The sequence below is a fragment of the Nematolebias whitei genome, chromosome 8 (genome assembly GCF_014905685.2).
Source record: "Nematolebias whitei isolate Nwh7 chromosome 8, NemWhi1, whole genome shotgun sequence".
Classification (NCBI taxonomy): domain Eukaryota; kingdom Metazoa; phylum Chordata; class Actinopteri; order Cyprinodontiformes; family Rivulidae; genus Nematolebias; species Nematolebias whitei.
This window is the reverse complement of record NC_056505.1, coordinates 30,081,363-30,102,659: the sequence shown is the minus strand read 5'-3', so window position 1 is coordinate 30,102,659 and position 21,297 is coordinate 30,081,363. Positions and strand designations below refer to the sequence as shown.

General features: G+C 41.2%; 2 protein-coding genes across 4 annotated transcripts in view; one reads left to right on the top strand and one right to left on the bottom strand.

Annotated features, from left to right (window-relative positions):
- ncor2 (nuclear receptor corepressor 2) overlaps positions 1-10,938 on the top strand; it is an 83,374-nt gene extending 72,436 nt beyond the window's left edge. For all 3 annotated transcript variants that reach the window (XM_037681175.1, XM_037681174.1, XM_037681173.1), the window contains exons 34-45: positions 2,512-2,664; positions 2,759-2,983; positions 3,087-3,261; positions 3,377-3,762; positions 5,833-5,951; positions 6,214-6,386; positions 6,832-6,966; positions 7,739-7,881; positions 7,973-8,026; positions 8,248-8,439; positions 9,927-10,106; positions 10,194-10,938. In XM_037681175.1, coding sequence (XP_037537103.1) covers positions 2,512-2,664; positions 2,759-2,983; positions 3,087-3,261; positions 3,377-3,762; positions 5,833-5,951; positions 6,214-6,386; positions 6,832-6,966; positions 7,739-7,881; positions 7,973-8,026; positions 8,248-8,439; positions 9,927-10,106; positions 10,194-10,390 — 2,132 coding nt within the window. In that variant the 3' untranslated portion in view covers positions 10,391-10,938. The remainder of the gene's footprint in view (positions 1-2,511; positions 2,665-2,758; positions 2,984-3,086; positions 3,262-3,376; positions 3,763-5,832; positions 5,952-6,213; positions 6,387-6,831; positions 6,967-7,738; positions 7,882-7,972; positions 8,027-8,247; positions 8,440-9,926; positions 10,107-10,193) is intronic.
- Positions 10,939-15,279: 4,341 nt separating this feature from the next.
- rflna (refilin A) overlaps positions 15,280-21,297 on the bottom strand; it is a 10,866-nt gene continuing 4,848 nt past the window's right edge. Inside the window, exons 3-4 of the mRNA XM_037680578.1 lie at positions 17,813-17,922; positions 15,280-17,529 (exon numbers count right to left, since the gene is read on the bottom strand). Of these exons, the coding sequence (XP_037536506.1) occupies positions 17,196-17,529; positions 17,813-17,922 (444 nt within the window). The 3' untranslated portion in view covers positions 15,280-17,195. The remainder of the gene's footprint in view (positions 17,530-17,812; positions 17,923-21,297) is intronic.

Genomic DNA, 21,297 nt, shown 5'->3' with positions numbered 1-21,297 from the left:
ATATATATATATATATATATATATATATATATATATATATATACACATACATTTTTTTACTATAGAAGGAATAAAGTAATTTGCTTAAGTTAAAAATTGAGGCACTAAAGATGAATTAGGAATATTAAGAATAAGAAGATGAAAAAATGTATATGGAGAGGTTTTTTAAGTTGTAAGTCTCATCTTCAATAAAACACAAAACTTGTACAGATCTGTACTTTAACTATAATCAGAAATTTTCCACGAGGTTCTTTCTGTCTGCAGCTGCTGACTGAGGGGTTCAGTTCTTCAGAGGATGTAAAATAATAATTTCTCATTAGGAAATCAAAACAAGTTTAACTGCCAACAATTTTCTCCCTTTGATTCAAATGTTTAAAAAAGACATCCTTGCTTAATCATGTTGAGCAGATTTTATTATTATTTGACTGAAAGCTTTTTCTCCCTGTATGTGTTTATGCACTCAAATTAAAGAACCACCTCTCTAATTGAAAGTTAGTGGGTTTCTTTATATACAGACCCTTTCCAAAATATTAGAATATCATGGAAAAGTTGTTTAACTCTCATAATTCCTTTCAAAAAGTTAATCTTTAATAGATGATAGATTCAGGGCCCACAATTTAAACAATTTCAAGTATTTATTTGTTTATTTTTACATAATTTGGGCTTCCAGCTCATAAAACCCACGAAAACAGGATTTCAAAAAATTAGAATACTGTGAAGACATCAGCCCACACTTCTGTTTTTACAGGAAAAAGAAATAAATTAGGATCACAACAAATCAATCAAAACATTGTACTTTCAAAACAAAATGTCATTCTTCAATACTTGGTTGGGAATCCCTTTACTTTAATCACTGCCTTGATGCGATGTGGCATTGAGGCAATCAGCCTGTGGATTGACTGGGAGTTATGGAAGCCCAGATTTCCTTGATGCTGTCAGCTCTTTGTTGTTGGGTCTGGTGCCCCTCATGTTCCTCTTGAGAAGACCTCATAGATTCTCAATGGGTTTAGGTCTGGCGAGTTGTCTGCTCAGTCAAGCACTGTGGCATGGGCATCAAACCAGGTTTTGGTGCTTCTGGCAGCATGGGCAGGGGCCAGGTCCTGCTGGAAGATGAAATCTGCATCTCCATACAGATCATCAGCAGAAGGAATCATGAAGTCCTCTAAAACATTCTGGTAGACTGTTGCAGTGACTTTGGATTTAAGAAAGCAGAGTTTACCAACACCTACACTGGACATTGCACACCAAATCATGACTGACTGTGGATATTTCACACCGGACCTCAAGCAGTATGGGCTCTGTTCCTCATCCTTCTTCCTCCAAACCCTTGGACCTTGATTTCCCAATGAAAGGCACACTTTACTTTCATCAGAAAAGAGGACCGAGGAACCCAACAGTTGTAGCACATCTCCCGTATGTGTCTGAATGTGGTGGTTTTTGAAGCTGTGACTCCCGCCTCATTCCACTCTTTCTGGATCTCTGCCAGATTCTGGAATCTTTTCTGTTTGGTAATCAGCCCACTGTCATCTATTTTGCTGGTGCATCTTCTCCTGCCACATTTTGCCCTTCCACTAGACTTTCCATTGATATACTTGGACACAGCACTCTGTGAACAGCCAGCCTCCTTAGCTATGAACTTTTGTGGCTTACCCATCCTATGGAGGGTATCAATGATGGTCTTCTGGCCAGTTGTTATGTCTGCAGTCTTCCACATATTGAACTGAGACAACTGAACCAAACTGAGACAATTTAATGACACCTGGGGAAACTTGTGCGGGTGCTTTGAGTTTAGTAGATGATTAGTGTCACACTCAGTTTAAAACATTCATGTCCTGCAAAATTTGGGCTGATTTCTTCACAGTATTCAAATTTTTTGAAATCCTGTTTTTGTGGGTTTTATGAGCTGGAAGCCCAAATTATGTAAAAATAAACGAACAAGTACTTGATATAGTTTAAATTGTGGGCCCTGAATTTATTATCTATTAAATATTACCTTTTTGAATGGAATTATGGAAGTTGAACAACTTTTCCATGATATTCTAATTTTTTGGAAAGGGTCTGTATTTCACGTTTGTTTATTTTGGCTAACAACTCTGTTTTGCATTTATTTGTTCCTCAGTGTAGGGTTGCAGTTACTATAGAGGTATAGGGAGAAGAAAACAATCCCAAGTTATTTTTAAACATCTTTTCCTTTTGCAGCAGTTTAATTGTTCGCACAGAAAATTATAAGTGATGCCAAGATAAATTTTGATTTGTCATAGTTTTCTTTTGTTTTTCCTTCCCAAGAATTTTCAAAACATTTTAGTTCAATGTGAAATTCTCATTAAAATCATCGAACCCTTTCATCATTTCACATGAATCAATAGTTAACATTTTGAATTTAAAACTAATTTGAAACAATGGCTAACATGGTAACACAGTGATCTTTGTTTTTTGGTAGTCAAAGCTGAACACATCTGGTCCAGCTGTGAAGTTGTTTTTATCCCTTCTCTTTTTTCTTCTGTGCCCTAGGAATCATCGACCTCTCTCAGGTACCCCATTTACCTGTCCTGGTCCCTCCCACTGCAGGGACAGCTGGCTCCCCCATGGATCGCATCACGTACATCCCAGGAACAAGTGCCGCGTTCCCAGGCAGGCCCTACACCACCTCACCCATCTCCCCCGGTAGACTTCGTTTATACAAACATCTCGCAAATCTAGTTAGTGTTGCATTTTTATGTTTTTTTTATTGTGAGGGATATTATTTTTTCCTATTCAGTTGGATCCTCACACATAAACAAAATGCAGAGTGCGTCTTCAGAGCGTGAGCGGGAAAGAGAACGGGAGCGGGACAGAGAGAGGGAGCGCGAACGGGACCAAGAACGAGACAGAGAGCGGGAAAGAGACCGAATAAGAGAGCGGGACAGAGAAAGAGACCGCGATCGGGACCGAGAGAAGGGCGGGTTTTCTGGAAATGTGGAGCACGCCCCCATCTGGCGACCAGGTGTCAGACATTTTATTCTGTTTGCATGTAAAAAGTGTTAACATACATGTACTTTGAAGAAATACTGCCTCGTTTGTAGAATTACTGAGTGTGTGGTTTTCAGGTACAGAACACAGCTTGACTAGCAGCAGTAGTGGACGATCTGCGTCTCAACCATACAGCCACCAGCACTCCCCGGTGTCCCCTCGCACCCAGGACAACTTGCAGCAGAGACCAAGTGTCCTGCACAACACCGGTACCAAAAGTCTTTCAGTCAGCGAGCACTCGTCTGTCTTACGGTAATTTAAATTTGAGTTCTGTTTTTACACAAGCTGTGCTGCCTTGTTTGTTTAAACTCATTCATTTGTCATCCTTTTTTTTTTATTTTTACATGTGTGGTGCTTGCCCCGTCAGGCCCATGCCCTCAGGGCCATCCCGCTACCAAGCGTACCCCGGCTCTTTACAAAGGACCGGTGTGCCCCCTGAAGGATACCCACCTGCCATGGACTCAAATGTAGCCAAAGAGCCACAGAGCCGCGATGGAGGCAAATCCAGGGGAGGTCTACCCAAGCACATGCAGGGCCAGCACGGGTCCTCCAGTAAATCTGACCTCAAACTGCCTAGCCCCAGCCCTGGAGAAATATACCACACTTCATATTCCCCGGCTCCAGGCCGATCCCAACACCTGCTGCCTCCCCAGCTGGATAACCCATCTGGCCGTGATGAAAGCAGCACATCTAGTAAAGAAAAGACTCAAAACAAGCAGATGTCCATGCAGGATCCAGACGATGGGTCATTTGGTAAGACCACCATGACTGCGATCAAGTTCATAAACGCACTTATTATGCAGCACATTTCTTATGAAAGGGGGATGTCAGAGACGGGTTTGCTTGTTGCCAGCAGCACCACTGATGGTAAAATGTGCTGGATCCCAGGGTCCATCTCACCCAGACCTTCCCTTGTCAGTCTGTGGTCTACTACACGCTGTGGTGATTGACACTATCAGATCAGCTCCGTTCATTTACATTTTTGTTTTAGTTCAGCGCTACAGTTTGTTGCTTTCATTCAGTCTTAATAAAAGCTTTTCTTTATAAACGTTAAAGACCACCAAGGGTGTCCTCTGGAGAATTATTCATCTAGGTGCCAAAAATGTTACCAAACTGGCTTGAATAAATGTATCTTGTGTGAGTTAACAAGCTTGAATTAAACGATTATAAAGTAAAACTCTCAAAAACGTTTTTTTTTAATTAGGCAGATCCTGCATGTCCTTTAAGATAAAGCTGGTGGGTCATTAAATAAAACATCTCTTGCTGCTTAGCTTCATTTTCTTTCATAGAAGTTGTGATTTGATCGTGCATGGCCTCATGCAGTTTGGATTGGCAAGAATATTATAGACAATGTGGTAGTTTCCTCCAAAAATCAGTGGTCTGATATTATTTGATAGTAACATTTAGTATCTGATAAAATACTCAAATAATATCAGTGCCAGCAGACGCACACCTTCTCACCCTCAGTTGAACACATTAAATAGTCTGGTCTTCTTTGACGTGTTCTTCCTCTTCATGTCACGTTGTTTCCAGCAAGTACTTCACGGTTTTAAACAGTTTACAAGTATTAACAGGACAGTAACTTGGAAGTAGGAATTTGATTTGAAACTAGTTTCACTAAACATTTTGAAAATCCTCATCAACCACCATTCTCTCCCTCGGGGGTCCTGAAGAGCACTGGTGCTGCTGGAGCCAGGGGGGGTGTGGGGTTGTCATGTTGACGAGTTTTTCAGCCTTCCGGGGGGGTCTACTGCTTCTCTGCATGGTCTTATTAAGGGCTCACTGTAATCAACGTAGATTTGTTTTGGTTTAGTTTTCTTGTTGTTAAATGTTCCCACACTGCAAGCTCTCATCTGTGTGGCCTCTGGGACTTTCTTCTCTTTGGATGATTTTTATTTTGTTTTGCTCTTGCAGAACTGTGTCCTTACATAATGCTTTAGAGTGAGTGCTGCCTGCATGCTAAGTTCAGATTAATGTTTCAAAGCCATCAGTCAACAAGAAACTTGCTTTTTAAACAAATTCAGAGCGACGTCATCGCCTTGCTGTGGAGGTGCTGATGAAATGAAATCAGTCTCATGATGTTGCAAATGAACGAAAACCAAAGCATCGTGTTCCCCATGGGAAGATTTGTCCTCTGCACTACCCTGCAAACTCAGCTTACATCATCCTCCTCTGAGATGGAAACTGCAGTCCTAGATTTGTTAAAAATAAATAAATACATGATGCAGAGCTCTTAAAATGTCCAGATTTGATTTATTTAATGGATAAACGATAAGTTCAGATCGTAGATAAAATAAATTTAACGTTAAATTAGGGTGAATTGTTTTAGGCGTTAATGACTCTTGTTTTTAAACCAAGTTTAGATTCTTGTGTCATGACACATCACTGTCTTGTAGAAAAAACTTGTAGAAGAAACTGCCCAGATGACCTGAGTGAAAAATGTTGGATCACTGTCTCGTGTTTTAAGTCTGTTCATTTTGTTCTTCTGTTACAAAAATACCTTTTTTTTACTTCGGTAAAGAGTCACTGATGCAAAACCAGTTAACTTTAGCATCATTTCTGATCAAAGTTCTGCTTGCTAGATCTAATGTTTATGCAAAGGGTTCACTAAAAATATTAAGTTAGAAGGTTGTAGCTTTTCACTCACATTAAAACGTAGTTAATATTTAGGAACATTTGTAGTTTTACATGATGTTGCTCTGACAGACAGAGACGTTGCTGAGGTTGAGTCAAACGTGTGAAAACTCTTGATTTGTCGCTTCAAACTGAGAATCAAAGCTAACTCGATTGTGTGTGTCTGTGTTGCTTGAATTTGACTCGCAGCTCTGCCACCTGGTCTTTACCGTCCCCCCTCAGAGGAAAGATTGTCTCCGGGCCAACAGCCCCCGTCCCCCTGTGTCAAAGGCAGCCAAAGGGTGGTCACTCTGGCACAGCACATCAGTGTAAGTCAGAGATAGCTGCGACAAATTAACACAGTAAACAGATGGAGAAACACACACACACACACACACACACACACACATATATAGATATATATATATATATACATATATATATATATATATATTTATATTTATATTTATATATATTTATATATATATATATTAGTGTTAAGGCTCTCTCGGTAAAAGAATAAGCCTGAAATTCTGTCAGAATAATGTTCTGTTTTTTCTGATCAGCACCTTTTTTTTGGTCCGCCAACAGGAGGTGATCACTAAAGACTACAGGCAGAGCCAGCAGCAGCAAAGCTATCATAGCTCCCCTATCCTGGACCTGACCCGTCCACCCAGTGCCTCCCAGTCTCTGCCCACTTCACAGGAGTCTGCCCAAGGGTCCCGCTATCCAGATGGTCTCAGTGGAGACTGTAACAGAGACCGGTAAGAGTCACAGATCAGTCGTCATTATGAAGGTTTTCCATTTCAAAACATCTCTGCAGAGGTGGATAAATAAACGTGTTGTTAGTACCGTAATTTCCAGACTGTTGAGCGCACCTGAATATAAGCTGTGTTCTCTAATTTAATTTTTTTAAGTACATATATAGGCCACAATTGTGTATAAGCCGCAGGTGTCCACGTTGTAATGAGATATTTTCAGCTCTGTGAGTGCCCGGGTGTGATGAGGTTAAAAGTTTTGGCAGCATGAAGCTCGTTAGCTCATCAGATAAAACACAAATCCTTAAATTAGCTGCAGCATTGTAAAAACCACGGGGTTCAATGCGTGTGAGAAAAGTAGCAGCTTATAGTCCGGAAATTACAGTAGTCAAAATTTAAAGGATAATAACACTGTACATGCAGACATGTCACCTGTTTGTACTGTTTCTAGGTCTCCGCCTCAGTCCAAGTCTTCACCTGTCAGTGTTTCAAATGACTGCATTGAACCGGTGTCTCCTCCTGGAGCCTCCTCTGAGCCTGACATCCAGGGAGGAGCCTCTTACCTCATCGAGCAAGGAGAGCACGGGTTAGTGATAATGCGATAATGTCCAAACTTGTCTGATGCTGCATAATCAAGTGATTCATCATGTAACATAAAGTGTTTATTTAAAAAATTGTTCAAATTCATGTAAATAAATATCTGTAGTGGCAGGGCTGACCTCTGATGTTTGGCGTTGCCTTTTTTCAAGTGATACTCTGTCATTGATTTTCAGTCACTGTCAGAGACTGAAACATACATTTTACTTTTCTGTGTTGCTCTGCTTTTAAAAAGCAGCCAGCAAAGCGACTGACTGCTCACTTGATTCCAGACCACTTTATTGTAACTTATGCGTGATTTATTTATGTTTTTGCTCATTCTTAAAACAAACAATAACAAAAAAAACAATAATTTATGCTACATCTTTTTTATGTACTTTAGCAACACACTCCTGTTTTGTTTCTGTTAATTTTAGTGAATTATATCAACAAATGATGGATTCAGCTGCCCCAGATGTTTTTTCCTTATAAAAACATGCATTTTAAAAACTGCTACTATCTGCATGAAGTATGGTGTTAAATATTATTGTTAAATATTTAAATAAATTTGAAAGAGGTGTCAGAAAATAAAGAGAAAGGAGTTAAGTCTTCCTGACCTCCACAGTAAGGATCAGTTTGACCACCATGTCGGTGGGAAGCCCTGATGTAACATCTCGCATGAATTTTGTCCCTTTTGCTTCACCGTACTGCAGCCACACATTTTCTGAAACGTGTTTAGGGTTTGTTGAGACAAAACTGACAACTTCTGTCCCTTCCTGCAGACTGGGCTCCCGTTCTCCTCCCAACTCCTCGCAGCATCCAGCTTTCTTCAGCAAGCTGACGGAGAGCACCTCCGCCATCGTGAAGTCTAAGAAGCAGGAGATGAGCAAGAAGATGACGGTTACAGGAAATGACAACAAATTTAGTGAGTCTGACCTCAGCGTGGAGGTGAAAAACATTTTACAAGAAAAGAAACGACACAATCTTTCATTTGATTTGTTTGCTTGTGTTTTCAGATGCTGGTCAGCCAGGAACAGAAATCTTCAACATGCCAGCATCCACAGCTGCAGGTGATCAAACCTTTCCTGAAGTGTGTTAGTAATAACTTTGTTTTAAAAGATTATAAAGCTCCTTCAAACACGAATGACTTGAACTTGTTTGAAAATGTGTCAAATATGTGGACAGCAGAGACGTGCTTGATAAATCTGCCAGCATGAGCGTTAAACATGTATTAAGTGTATTCAATACACAAAACATGCTATTTAAATGTTTGTACTGGAACACTTCACAGTGACGGTGAGCGAGCGCAGCCACCCCGCCCCAGAGGCACACGGGAACTCGATAGGCCTGGAGGCCATCATCAGAAAGGCCTTGATGGGGAAGTACGAGGATTCATCCGAGGAGCGCTCTCCATCCAGCACCACCAACCCAGCGGGTTCTGCTGCATCTTCTGATGGACGAACTGAAGACTCTTTCTCACAAGGTTTACATCTGATGCTTTTTACATCATTTGTTGGTTTTCTTGTTTTGATTCATGGCGTTAAACATCATATTTAAGTCAGCAGCTTCTATACGGGGACATCTTCCTACATGTATGAGTAAATGAGACAAACGCTCATTGTATCATGTTTTTATCTCAACAGGATGGCACGGTAGTATTAATTCTTATTAGGATATTTCTGAACTTGCTGTTATTTCAAAACACGTTTAAAACTTACATGCAGTGATTCTGTGACTCTTCTTTTTCTCTGCTACAGATTTTAAAAGCACTTCTTGAGTTTGCACCAAGTTTTGCATCAAACTTGAGTTCAGAAACAGATTAGCTGCTGCCGCATGTTGATTGTTCAGGGCCCAAACTGCCTTTTTTATTTTAGAGCGGTCTCATTTTCTGAAGGATCCCAGTAATACAGTAATATTTACTGAGTTATTTTGTAATTTAGTCTGTGATTAAAACTCTGATCGATCAACAATGTTAGTTTTTATTTTAAGTACAGTAGTCCCTCGATTATCTCAGGGGTTACGTTCCAAACACCCCCGCAATAAGTGAAAAACTGCAAAGTAGATATGTTATTATTATTTTAGTATTAATATACATTGTAAGGCTTCATAAATCCTTTCCACACTCTTGCAATGTTCTAAACTCTTAAACCTACATCATTTTAACATCATACATATATGTACTGTACAGTACTGCAACATTTTATACAGGTACTCACCAGCCTTGGTCTGGTTCTGGTCATGTTCTGAGCGGCTCTCTGCAACCGTTGAGCACCAAGATGCTTTTGGAGAGAGTCGCACCTTTGGAGGGCCCGCACAAAACCACACAATGGTCCCAATCCAGTCCAAATAATCCAGAGGGATCTGGATGGAAAAAGTCTGGGTGAGCTCTGAAGAAGACACCGGACCTCTATGCAGCACCTCCCTGCTCGAGAGGCCTCAAGGGCCGGCAAGCAGCACTCAGATTGACCAATGAGTCTGGAAGTAGCCTTGGTCCGGTTCTGATCCGGTTCTGATCAGCTCGCTGCATCCACTGAGTGCTGAAGTCTCTATGAATAAGAACCAGACTTTTTAGTCAGGTTCGGATCAGATCAAAACTTTCCCTCCATTTCTTTTCAGCAAAAAGCAGCAGTCAGAAGCACTGTTGGCTTCTGGGTAATGTAGTTCTTTTGACTGGCGTTACAGTATAGGCTTATTGAAAGAAAACTACAAAATGGCGGCACCTGTCCCAAAATTTTTTTCTTCGTTAACTTTTTATCTGTACCATCCCAATCACGTGAGTAATATTAAAGCTGACAATCATTGAAAAACCACGAAAGTCAAACCACGAAATAGCGAGGGACTACTGTATGTCGTATAAAAACTTTCTACACTTTATGGTCTTCAACCTTTACGTAGCAAGAAACAGGTGAGCCTCAGTATCTTAAAAAAAAAAAAATCAGCTGTTTATTGTTGAACTTCTTGTGTTTGCAGGTGGCTCAAAGTCCACAAAGGGCAGTGGGCGCTCCAATGGGCGTAAGGCCAAGTCCCCAGGACCAGGTCTGTCTGGCAGTGAGAGACCTTCCTCTGTGTCCTCAGTTCACTCTGAAGGAGACTGCAACAGAAGAACTCCACTGACTAACCGCGTGTGGGAGGACCGGCCTTTGTCTGCAGGTCTGTATGAGACGGGTGTGGGCCAGCGCCCTGGAAGAGGTCAAAACTCTGAGCTCATTCCAACAGTCTTATCTCTACTGTTTGCAGGTTCAACGCCAACCCCCTTTCCATGTAACCTACTGATGATACGTTTCCCAAGTGGGACGGTTTCAGCTCATTCCCCCTCCTCTGGTCACCAGGGGGGCCAAGGCCCAGGCCCAGGGCCTGGACAGGGTCGCTCCTGGGAAGAGGAGCCTAAACCTCTGCTCATGTCTCAGTACGAGACCCTGTCTGACAGCGAGTAACCCAGAAATGCCACTGCACAACCAGGACCTGCTAACGAGTCAGCTGCAGTTACACACACACTCACACACACTCACACACAGTGCTGCTGAGACGTCTGCAGACCACCCACCATGTTTCCAACCTGCGTCTCTTTCATTAGATCTTAGTCTCCTCTCATGGACCTGAGATGGTGAAGTGGAGCTCTGCTGCTCCGTGTGTCTGCTCTTACGTCATGCATTCACTCCAGGACTGCTCTGAAGGACAAATCACTCTTTTTCTTTACTATGATTCCTCACTGGCCTTATCAGTACAGACACGTTGAGCTGTACCTTTGGGATGACGGATCATTTGTTGGACCTGACAGCACAGTGAGGACCGGCACGCTTCTTCACAGTGAACTCCAGGGGCAGGAGGCCTGCCACCACTACAGTGATAAACGCACGGAGACGGGAGGAGATCCAACATCATTTTTCTTCTTTAACTTCTGTCGGTCTGGTCTCGTGTTTGTGAGCTGAGACTTTTAGTACAAATTGATGGTGAACTTTTGATGGTGTCATTTGTTGTCGGTTATCTGCAAAGATGTATCTTTTTTATTTTGTTGTTGTTTTTTTTTTTCTTAAGGGGTGGGGTTGAGGGGCAGAGATTACCTGGGGAGGTCATATCATAGGTTTACAGGGTAAACTAGAGGTTTATTGCTGATGTCATGTTACTGGGGATGGCCCGGAGAAAGGCGAAGCCCCGCTGACTTCAGGAATCTGTGTGGGGCGGGGACGATCTGCCACAGAGACAAGTGACACTTTCTCACTGTTTTTATATTAACCACGTCTGTTTGTTGAAACGGTTTTTTTGGGGGGGGGGGGATATTGAGCACTTAGTTGTCAGTCTGTTCACGGTGGAGTTAAAAACTAAAAAAAAAAAAAAAAAAATCTGTTTCCAGGAGCAGGTGAGAATGGAGTCCAACAGCACAGAACACTGGAGGGATCCTTTAACGCCTGTCTGGTGATCTCGGTTTTGCTGCTCACGTGTTTTTAGCGCCACCCTACTCGAAGCAACAATCACATGAAAGTGAATAAGAAAGCCGCTGCGGGCAGGCTGCAGACCAACCTTTAAAGCTGCTTCAAAGCAAGTTCCTCAGCAGCACTCAAAGTTCTTTTGCATTAAAGAGGTGATAAACGGCCATCTTTCCATGACTCCTTTTACATTTCTGTCAGATTCAAATAGTCTCCTAGAGTCCTGACCTTTGACCTTTTACTGCCCAGGAGCTGATTCAGCTCCTTCCCTCCTCCCGGCACATATTGTTCAGTTATGAGGTATTCTTCGTGCTAAGTGCCATTTATTTTAAATGGGTAGTGCTGAACAGTGGCACAAGTTTCCTTTACCCCCGCCAGAGTTTACACACAGAGAAATCAATAACAGAAACTTAAATAAAATATACTGTTTTGTTTTATATTTTTCTTTTTGCTTTACCCCCCAATTTCATTGCTTTTAATTTCTAACGGTTTAACTCATCATCCTCTGCGAAGTGTGACAGCTCTGCTCACTTTGGCCTCTCACCAGACGACAGTCTACTGTAAGTGTACTTCATCGCACCTTCTTTGTCTGTATGGGTTAGTTGAGAGCACGGCGTTGTGCTGGTACTGTTGCATCGCGTTAGTTGACATGTTCTCACGTTTTCATGCAGTATTTCAGAAGCCGCTTTGTGTCATTTGACGAGAGAAGTTTCCTCCCAGCGGCTGACAGAACGACAGAGAGTTGGTTTAGAAAGAGACTCGTTGGTGTTTTGCTCATTTTGTCCCAGTGGACTCCTCGCAGCACAGACATGACTGTTAAGGACTACCTCCTCTCCCTCCGTCATCCTTGGTATCGATGGTGAAGCATCCAGAATGCCTTACCTGCTGACAGCTCATCTCAGCTGTGTTTTAGCTCTTTCTGTTCGGACCACGGGAGGGTTTGTAAACAAAAACACAGCCAGGCTCTGTACGTAGATCCTCCCACTGCTGAAAGGTAAGAATGTGACACTAAACTGACGAAGCCATATCCAGCTGTTCCCTAAACAAATGTTTTTAAAAGTACATCTAAATGAATTTTTAACGTGCATCTATAATTTTTTTTTTTGTTTTAAAAAAAGTGTTTTTCATGGCTCACCTGTGTCATTTTAAATCAAGATTATTCAGACCTTAAAAGGACAAAGTTGATTGCTGGTTTGTTCCCTGGACTGTCCGGTTGTTGGAGAGAATTGACAAACAATATATTGTTCAACCATTTTGTGCATATTTTTTTTATTATAACCCACTGTATAATAGCAAGGATTGTACATACAATTGAAGAGATGTAAATATTTATGTGGCTTGCTTCGAGGTTGGTATTATGAAAAGAAAAATATTCACATGGTTAAATTCTACATGCCCACCAGCAAGCTTTGTGGATAGCAGTGTAAAAATGAAAAACAAACAAAAAAAGACACTGCCTTAATGTTTAAATAAAAAGCTTATTGCCATTTATGGTCTTGAGTCACATTATTTAGCTTTAAATCTTCACTTGTTTGGGTTGATGTGATGAAAGGTAACTTCCAGCAGGGGGCAGCACACGCTTTATTTTTGTGATGCAGTAGAACTGGGTGTCAAAACAATTAAAAAAAGGGGGCCAAAATTAAAACATTTTTCAAACTAGGTCAATTTCAGAAACTACATTAACTCAAATTAGATACCCAGCATATTTTCTTAGTCACAGGTTCCTCAACAAGAGTTTGGTCTCATTTGATGTTCTCTGTTGTGCTTTCGGCATCATAATGAGATTACTGAAAAAATTTAAGAGATAGAAGTATTTTACGTTTCACATATCATCTTGAGAGCCAGATAAGATGTCAACGAGGGCCACTTTGGCCCCCAGGCCTTGAGTTTAACACATGTAGTGTAATAAAGAAATCTAACATAAGTTTTGTTTTACAACATTGAAATGAGCCTTCAGATGGCATCAGTTAGTGAACCTCCTGTTCTTTTTTTAAGTATTTTTAACTTTTTGCATTTTTAGTAACACAACAAAATAACACTCTGCACTGGATCAGTCATACATAAACAAAAACAAATCAAACAGGCACTGTCAAGTTTTCCACATATGACATAAAGGGCTGCCACGTGTCCCAAAATCATTTTACAGAACTCTTCAGGGTATGTCTTAACAGCGATCAAAACAATAACCGAGGGATGTTGTGATTGGTGAACAGTTTTGCCACATATTCCAAAGAAAGTGTTGAATATAGATTGCCAAAAAGTCTGCAGTTTGTGACAGGTTCAAAGTGTATGCAGGGGTGTAGCTGGAGTTTGCTTGCATCGATTGCATGCGGGGTCCAGGTCGGCCTTGATCTCGGACAGCTTGTCTCTGGACCAGCCTGTGCACCACCTTGAATTAGATTACAGCGTTTCTCAGGCAGATAGAGAAGTGAATGTTCTTAAGGATCCTTCCCCAGATTGATTCTGATATGGGCTCGTCCAAGTCTGATTCCCATTTCAGTTTAAGGGGGTCCAAACAGGATTCATGGTATGAGTTGAGCAGAGTATAAACTTTGCTAAGGGTCACCTTCGTATCAGACCTGCACTCCAAAATCTTAGACATAAAATATTTATATATATATATATATAGAGAGAGATATTTGGGGTTTTTTGTTGTTGTTTTTTTAGAAGGAAAAACCCTATCACTCCTCGAAGAAATCAGGATAATCTATTTTTTCTTTCATTTATAGTTTTAGACTAAAATCACCTCTTTTTGGTCAAACCTTAAAATAACGTGTCTAATGTTGATTAGCTGTGGCAGCCATTTAAAACTGGATTTATTCCAGAAGTTAATCAGCTGTACATCCAGTGATTAATAAAGTTTAAATGTGTCCGGTGGTTCAGGATGTTTTGGTATGAAACAGACAAACACTCAGTGGGAGAGTTTTCCCGCTCCATGTGTAAGCCCTACTCGTGTGTCGTCTCGTCGTTCAGCCATCTTTGGATCGTTAAAGAAACTAGAGAAATAGTTTTTTCTGTAACAATGTTTCCTGAGTGCTGAATGATTCGGCTGAAAAAGCCTAAACTGGGTTTTTAAATATAAAAGTAGCACTACAATAGCAAAAAGCTAAATGTATCAAAATAATAGTTTCAGTTTATTTATATAGCACCAAGCGGCCATCTGCTTTGACCAGCTGGGTTTGAGAGGAACAGATACACAATGGCAGGTCAAGAATCACATGTGAAGATAGAAATAATATCAAATGAAAATTATTCAATTTTAACAATTTTTTTTTTTTAATGAGGTCTTTGTGTCCTCCAGTGGTCTAAGCATAACAAGCCAACCCTAACTATAGGATTTATCAATAAGGAAAGTCTTAAAACTGGACAATGTGTCAGCCTCACAGACAGAAACTGGAAGTTGGTTCCACAAGAGAGGAGCCTGAGAACTGAAAGATCTTCCTCCCATTCTGCTTCTGGAAACTCTAGGAACCACAAATAAACCTACAGTCTGAGAGCAAAGTGCTCTCTTGAGAAAATGTGGAACAGTAAGATCTCAAATATAAGATGGAGCTAGGTTGTTGAGAGCTTTGTAGGTTAGAAGTAAGATTTTGAATTTAATTCTGGATTCGACAGGGAGCCAATGGAGAGAAGCTCAAACTGGAGAGAGCTAAGTTTATTAAAAGCTGGAAGTAGCAAAACCAGTTAAAAAACTGAAAGGATCTTTGTGTATTCTTATGGGAAACATACAATTTTTAAAGGTTAGAAAAAAACAAACATTGTGGCTGAATGTTTTCTGAGTGGCTAAAAACAAAGCAAAGTATGCAGAAGAAGGTAGATTACATATAAATACCTACAGAGGAAACGTGCTGAATCAGCACAATCCTCTAATTGGCACAAAGACAAAATGACACAAGTTCTTTGGATTTTCTTCATTGTTTTATTCTTCCGGATATACATCTTAAATAATCACCTTTGATCAGAACAGGAACAACGATCGATGTACAAAAATATAAAGAGAATTATGAAGTGCCTCGATGTCTCATATACAACAGAAAATATCTTACAGCAACAAAATCAAGTGTTAGAAGACACGACAGAAAACCAGCAAAGGTACAAAGACTTGAACTCCGTCAACTTTCATCTCATCGTCTGACTTTACACGAGCCGTCGACACAAAACCAACATCCTTATCCTGTCAATAATTTCCTAAGAGCCCACTTCCTGTTTCCTCCTCATCGTCAGCCTTGATGCTGCACCGTCTCTGCTCCACACGACAAAATACAACGAGAGCGCTAAAAGAAAAGGAAAACATCCACACGTCCCAAAAACACATCTGAGGTAAAGTCTGATGTCTCAACATGGCCTCTTCGGCTATCTACATGGATTTTCTGCTTCTATAAGACAAAGATGTGAAGCTCAGGAAAAGAAGGAATTCCTCAAAAAGGAAATTTCCTGTGGTTTCATGGCTTCACTTCGTACATATTTAGGATTACTGAGGGATTCGATCCCCGGGGGATCAGAAACAGATCAAATCTGAACTGTTGGGGCTGAACATTAATCTGATTGTTTTAGACTTTAATGTCAGATTAACGTCGCTGCTGTTTCTCAAACCTCTTTGTTAACTTTACGAGCTGTTTTAACTCGTAAGAGGCTTGTTCCAGTCGGCTGAAAACCGTTCTTCCTGTGGATTCGAGCAGAGATCAGGCTGCAGTTATTTCACGTTTATTCACAGACCTCCGTCCCTTTTGTCCTTGTGTGTTCAACTCCAGCAGCAGGTTTAAAATGAATTCTGCCCTGATTTTAATGGCAACAAGATCTGCAACCTTCACCATCAGAAGAGCCCTGATCAAACAAAACGCTACAGTAATAAAAACCTTTATCTTCTTCACCTTCTCTGGTCAGTTTTACTGAATGTTAACCTTTTTTTTTTTTAGTTTTTGTGATAATAAAGATTCAAAATATTTAGATGACTTTTGAAAACTACGTTCAATGTTTTCCTCCAAGTCATTTTCCTTAATTTTATAATAGCATCAATCTGTTATTCATCTGTTCATTCATAAAACTGGACAAGAAATCAGCTTCAGCTGTTTCTGTGTGGTTCTAAATGTTTATTTTTTATTTCCATGATAGTTTGTGTCACAGCTACAAAGAGCCACATGTGGCCCCAGAGCCACACGCTGCAGACCCCTACAGTCCTGCTGGACATTTATTTCTTTAATAAAAATAAAAAAACAGTTCATTAATCTAAACATTGTTTCTGTGTTTCGCAGCACAACTTCCCAGCACTTCTAAGAAATGATAAAGGAACCTGTTTACCAAAAAATTAATAATTTAAAAAGCCCTAAATTCTAAAAGTTTTATTGTTTTTCTTGTTTTTTTTTCCCCCAGGCTCCTTTAATTATGACCATCTGCAGGTGAAACCACCTGACTCCAGGTGTGGAGCCAGGAGGAGGAAATAAACTTGAAATGATCGTTTTGGTCCATTTTCTCTGAGGCCGCCCGGAGTTTCTCCACTGCTGAGTCAAATCCACAGAGACAGCTGTGATTTGTAGAATTAAAAACAAAATAAAATAAAAAACAAGTGCAATAAAGGCTATGTTCAGGTGGCTTGGACACAAGTCGTCGTATTAACGCAGAGTCCTCTCAGGTTCCTGTCCAGAGGATCCACATCTGTCAGTTCTTGTGATGAAGACATTAAACTCCTCTCCGTCAGCTCGAACGTCAGTTTAACTGCTATTTTTTTTTCTTTTGGACGTTTCAACGTCCTCCAGTCTCTGGAGAAGTGTTTTATTTTGAAGTTGAAGTAAAAGAAACCTCTTTGCTGGTCCGGACCCTACAGGTCCTCCGTGTAGATGATGCAGGGACTCGTGTCCTCGCTGGACTCCAGCTGCACCGTGGAGATGAACCAGCGGCGGGAGCCCGCGGCGTTGTAGTTGAGCGTGGTGCGGTAAGTGTTCTTGGCGTGTTTGGGGTAGATGATGGTGGTGCTCTGGTATCTGACGGGCTTTTGCCGGGGCTCCAGGTACACCTGCGTCTTGTAGCTCCTCCAGGTGCAGTTCTGCACCAGCACCACCGTCTCGCTGAAGGAGGTGGGCGTGGGGACGGGGGCGCACAGCACTCGGTCTCTGTAGTGCTTGTCGGAGTCGTACTTCACCTCGGAGGAGCACCTGGGGGAAACAAGAAGCTCGTCAGAACCCGGTGAGAACCTCAGTGCAGGTCTCCTTATCAGCTGTGACTTCAGTCATCGAAAAGAGCTGAAGTCTTCGTCCAGGCTAAGCTAAAAGCTAACCTTATATGCCTGAAAAGTGATACAAGATGGGTCCTTGTTTGGCTAGCTGTTAGCCTAGCCTGGACAAATGTGTCTCCATGCTCCACGACTGATGAGGTTCTAACTACTTGACAGAACCTCACTCCATAAATGACCGGACCATCCCTTTAATGTGCTCTTACTTGATTTCCCGCTCTGGTTTGGGGTTGACTTCGATGCTCTCTCCGAAGAACACGGGGTGCATTCGGGTCTTGGGGTCTGTTCCTGCGCAGTTCAGCAGCAGGTAGGGCAGCTGTGAGGAGGCAAGCACAAGAGAGCGGATCAGAACCTGCCGGGCTGCGTTCAACAAAAACGAGTTGTCAAAAATCAAAGATGGCAGCTTTGTTCAGGAGTTTCAACAGAGCCAGATCCCCGTCTGAAAACCACAGCAGTCCTCAGGCTCTGCAGGCACCCCCTCCCTGACGAGAGCTGGTCCTGATGGTTCAGCTGCGTGACACGACGACCACAGTCTGCTTTAATCCAGACACTTATACACAGTCAGATTAGCTAAATCTATTCCTCACAAGATTCCTGAGCCAAACGTCGGCTGTGTGTTTCTAAAACAGACATACGTGTTTACGTGTTTACATGTTTACAGTCAGCCTAATACTCAGATTACTTCAGCATGCTTCGCTGTTTGTCCTTGACTGTCTGTTAGCAAAATATCTCATCAACCACAATACGGATTTTGTTAAATCTCTCTGAAAATAATCTTCAGGTGTGTATCTAGAGCTCTTTATCTTTTACACTCAACTGATTCAGGTTTTAGCGCCACAGCTAATTCAGTTTAACAAACACAAAAATGGCTCTACCGCTGCTGTATTAACAGATACTGAGCTATATTTTGGTGAGGTAGTAGCTGAGTGTAATCCTCATCACATATTCTGAGCACTAACATGTCACATGAAATCTTTGCTTCAAACTTTGTCGTGCATGCCAGAGAGTTCAACTAAGATCATCTTTTTGAGTTGGAACCAGTTTGAAAACAGCGTTCTTATATGTCTGGTGTGATGGAGACGACTCTCAGCTACTACCACGACGAACTTTAGCTCAATATCTGTAAAACTGACTGAGCAACCGTTAACAAAAAGTAGTACATTTGAAGTTCATTTTTGCAAGTATACTTTAAGTTAAGTATAAGTATATCAAGTATACTACACACCATACTTGTAGTGTACTAAAAGTATACTGAATTAATACTTGTTTGGACTAAATTGGGACGTTTTTATACTATTTTTAAGTATATCAAATAAAGTTTATAAAAAGTAAAGTTCCTCATTTTTAGTGTAAAATAAGTATACTTGTAGTACACTTAAATAAACTACTTTGTGCTAAGGGAACGTTTCTGACTGCTGAGGTAGATCAGCTGTGGCGGCCATCTTGAAATGGGCTGACTTCAAAAGTTAATCAGACGAGTTTCCTCTAGTGGTTTATGAGACATTTCGCTAACAGACAAACACACACACATGCATACACAGGCAAAGCGTTATCGCCCGCTGCTGAAGGCAGCTGTAAAGAGTCCCATCAGATGTTTTATAGATTTCCATAAAGCTGCGTTGAAAAGGAACACGTTCTGTCTTTATAATATTTAAAACCTGATCGGTGGTGTTTAATCTGCTGAGGTTGCTCTCGCTTTAAATCTATTTTTAAAAGTGTAACAAGTCTCCACTCAGACGTCCTCCTTGTCCCAGACTTGGCTGGTGTCCTCTGGTCCCTCCAGCTCTGACTGAGCACTTTCTGTCCCGGGTGTGAACCCAGCGGCACCTCGACCTCTCACCTCACACACAGGAGGCCGTCACATGCTGCCGTCTGGCAGCAACGATCTGGGCTCGTCTTACCCCCAGCCCACCATCACCCCAGCACACTTTCTGAACCGTGGCGCCAAACTCGCACAGCTGCTGTGTTTTTTTGTGTTTTTTTTTAAACCACATATCTGCAGGCCTCTGCAGTGTGAACGTGCTGAACAAGCCGCTCCAGCAACCAGTGCGTTCCAGGTATGTCTGCAGATAAAGGACAGCAACGTTTCCTTCCAGAAACCAAACGGGAAACACATTTCTGCTCAGAAGAAACCGTCTGCGGCTGATCAAACCACACCAAGTAGAAGGAACAATGCAAACGCCAAGACAAACAGACTTCCAGCTGCTGGCTGCTCACTGTGGCGGGGCCTCGGACTTCTTACATCCTGTGTTTACATGCAAGTTGATGGGAATGCGTCCTTATCACACCATGAGGCTGCTTTACAAACGTCCCACCTCTCTGTCTACGCATCAACAGCTAAAGGCCTGGCACGCCCTGTAGCAGAGGTGGACAACACTTTTTTCCAAAGGGCCACATCCAGACGTTTGAAGCGATCAAAGGGCCGCATAGAGAATTGAAAAATACATTTGCTTCATGACAGATCAACCTTTTTCAGCCTTTTTCTTGTTGTAGCATACTGAGCATGCTTTATAAAAACGTGTCTTTCCTAAATCCTTTAGGAATATAAGATATATTGTAAACTGGCTCTTGTGACATTATATTACACACGTTAGCGTAGACCTGTCACGATAAACAATAAATCAATTCATCGCACGATAAATGAAAATGATTAACCTCATTTTCATTTATCAGCTTTATCGTCTCTCTCTTTCTACTGAAGACACTGGATGACAAAAAGCTCAACTCTGGTGCTCTTCACTGACCCCTCCCTTTCTCTTTTATCTTTAACCTCCTGAGACCCTGCGTCCACATGTGGGGACATTGCAGTTTGGCTTTGCTGTACCTTATACTTCAAGTTCTGTTCAATAGTGTTTTATACTTTGTTAAGCCATGTTCATGTTGTTGTGTTATGCTGTAAAATAAGCCTATTGTCCCCATCGGAGAACTTTTTTTATTTTTACAAAAGTATGTCATAACCATGTGGCAAAATACAACTTCCTGTTTGAAGAGGAAACTTTATTTATACACAAATTAGGTCCATCTAATCAAAAATATCTAGGAGATATGAAAAATGCATCGCAAACAAGAGCTCAGGTCTCAGGAGGTTAAAATCCGTTTTAACCGTCCAAAATCACGTTTGTGGATCGTTAAAAGCAGCTGAGAAGCTAAGCTACGAGCTAAGCTAACAGGCTGACCTAGATTAAAAACCTCCGTCTTGTCAAAGCTCCAAAATTCACAGTTGAAACTCGTGCCTTCGTCTAAAAAGTTGTTTTTCTCTTCAAAAAGAAGCTGAGAACTTGTTTACTGATTTTTTATTAAAAGCTTTGTGTGACAAATGCTATGCTAAAGAGCTCAAACTACACAGAGTGTCCGCCATTTTGAGAACTGAAAAACGGTAACAAGAAACAGCCCATGTCCTGTCAAGGGTCCTCCCTCCCTTTTTTCTTAAAGAGACACGCTGCTCGCTCCCTCACCATTCATCCTTTAGTTCAAACAGTCTTATACTGTCATCCAGTGAAAAAAAAAACGGTATTACACACAAAATTAACCAACATTTCTTCTTAAATTTGACAATAATTACTAATTATGTAAAATTTCAAACAAAATTATCGTTTATCGCAATAATTTCTGAAACAATTAATCGCCTAGCAAAATTTGTGATCGTTGCAGGCCTACGTTAGCATAACATGTTATACATGTTAGTGGAAAC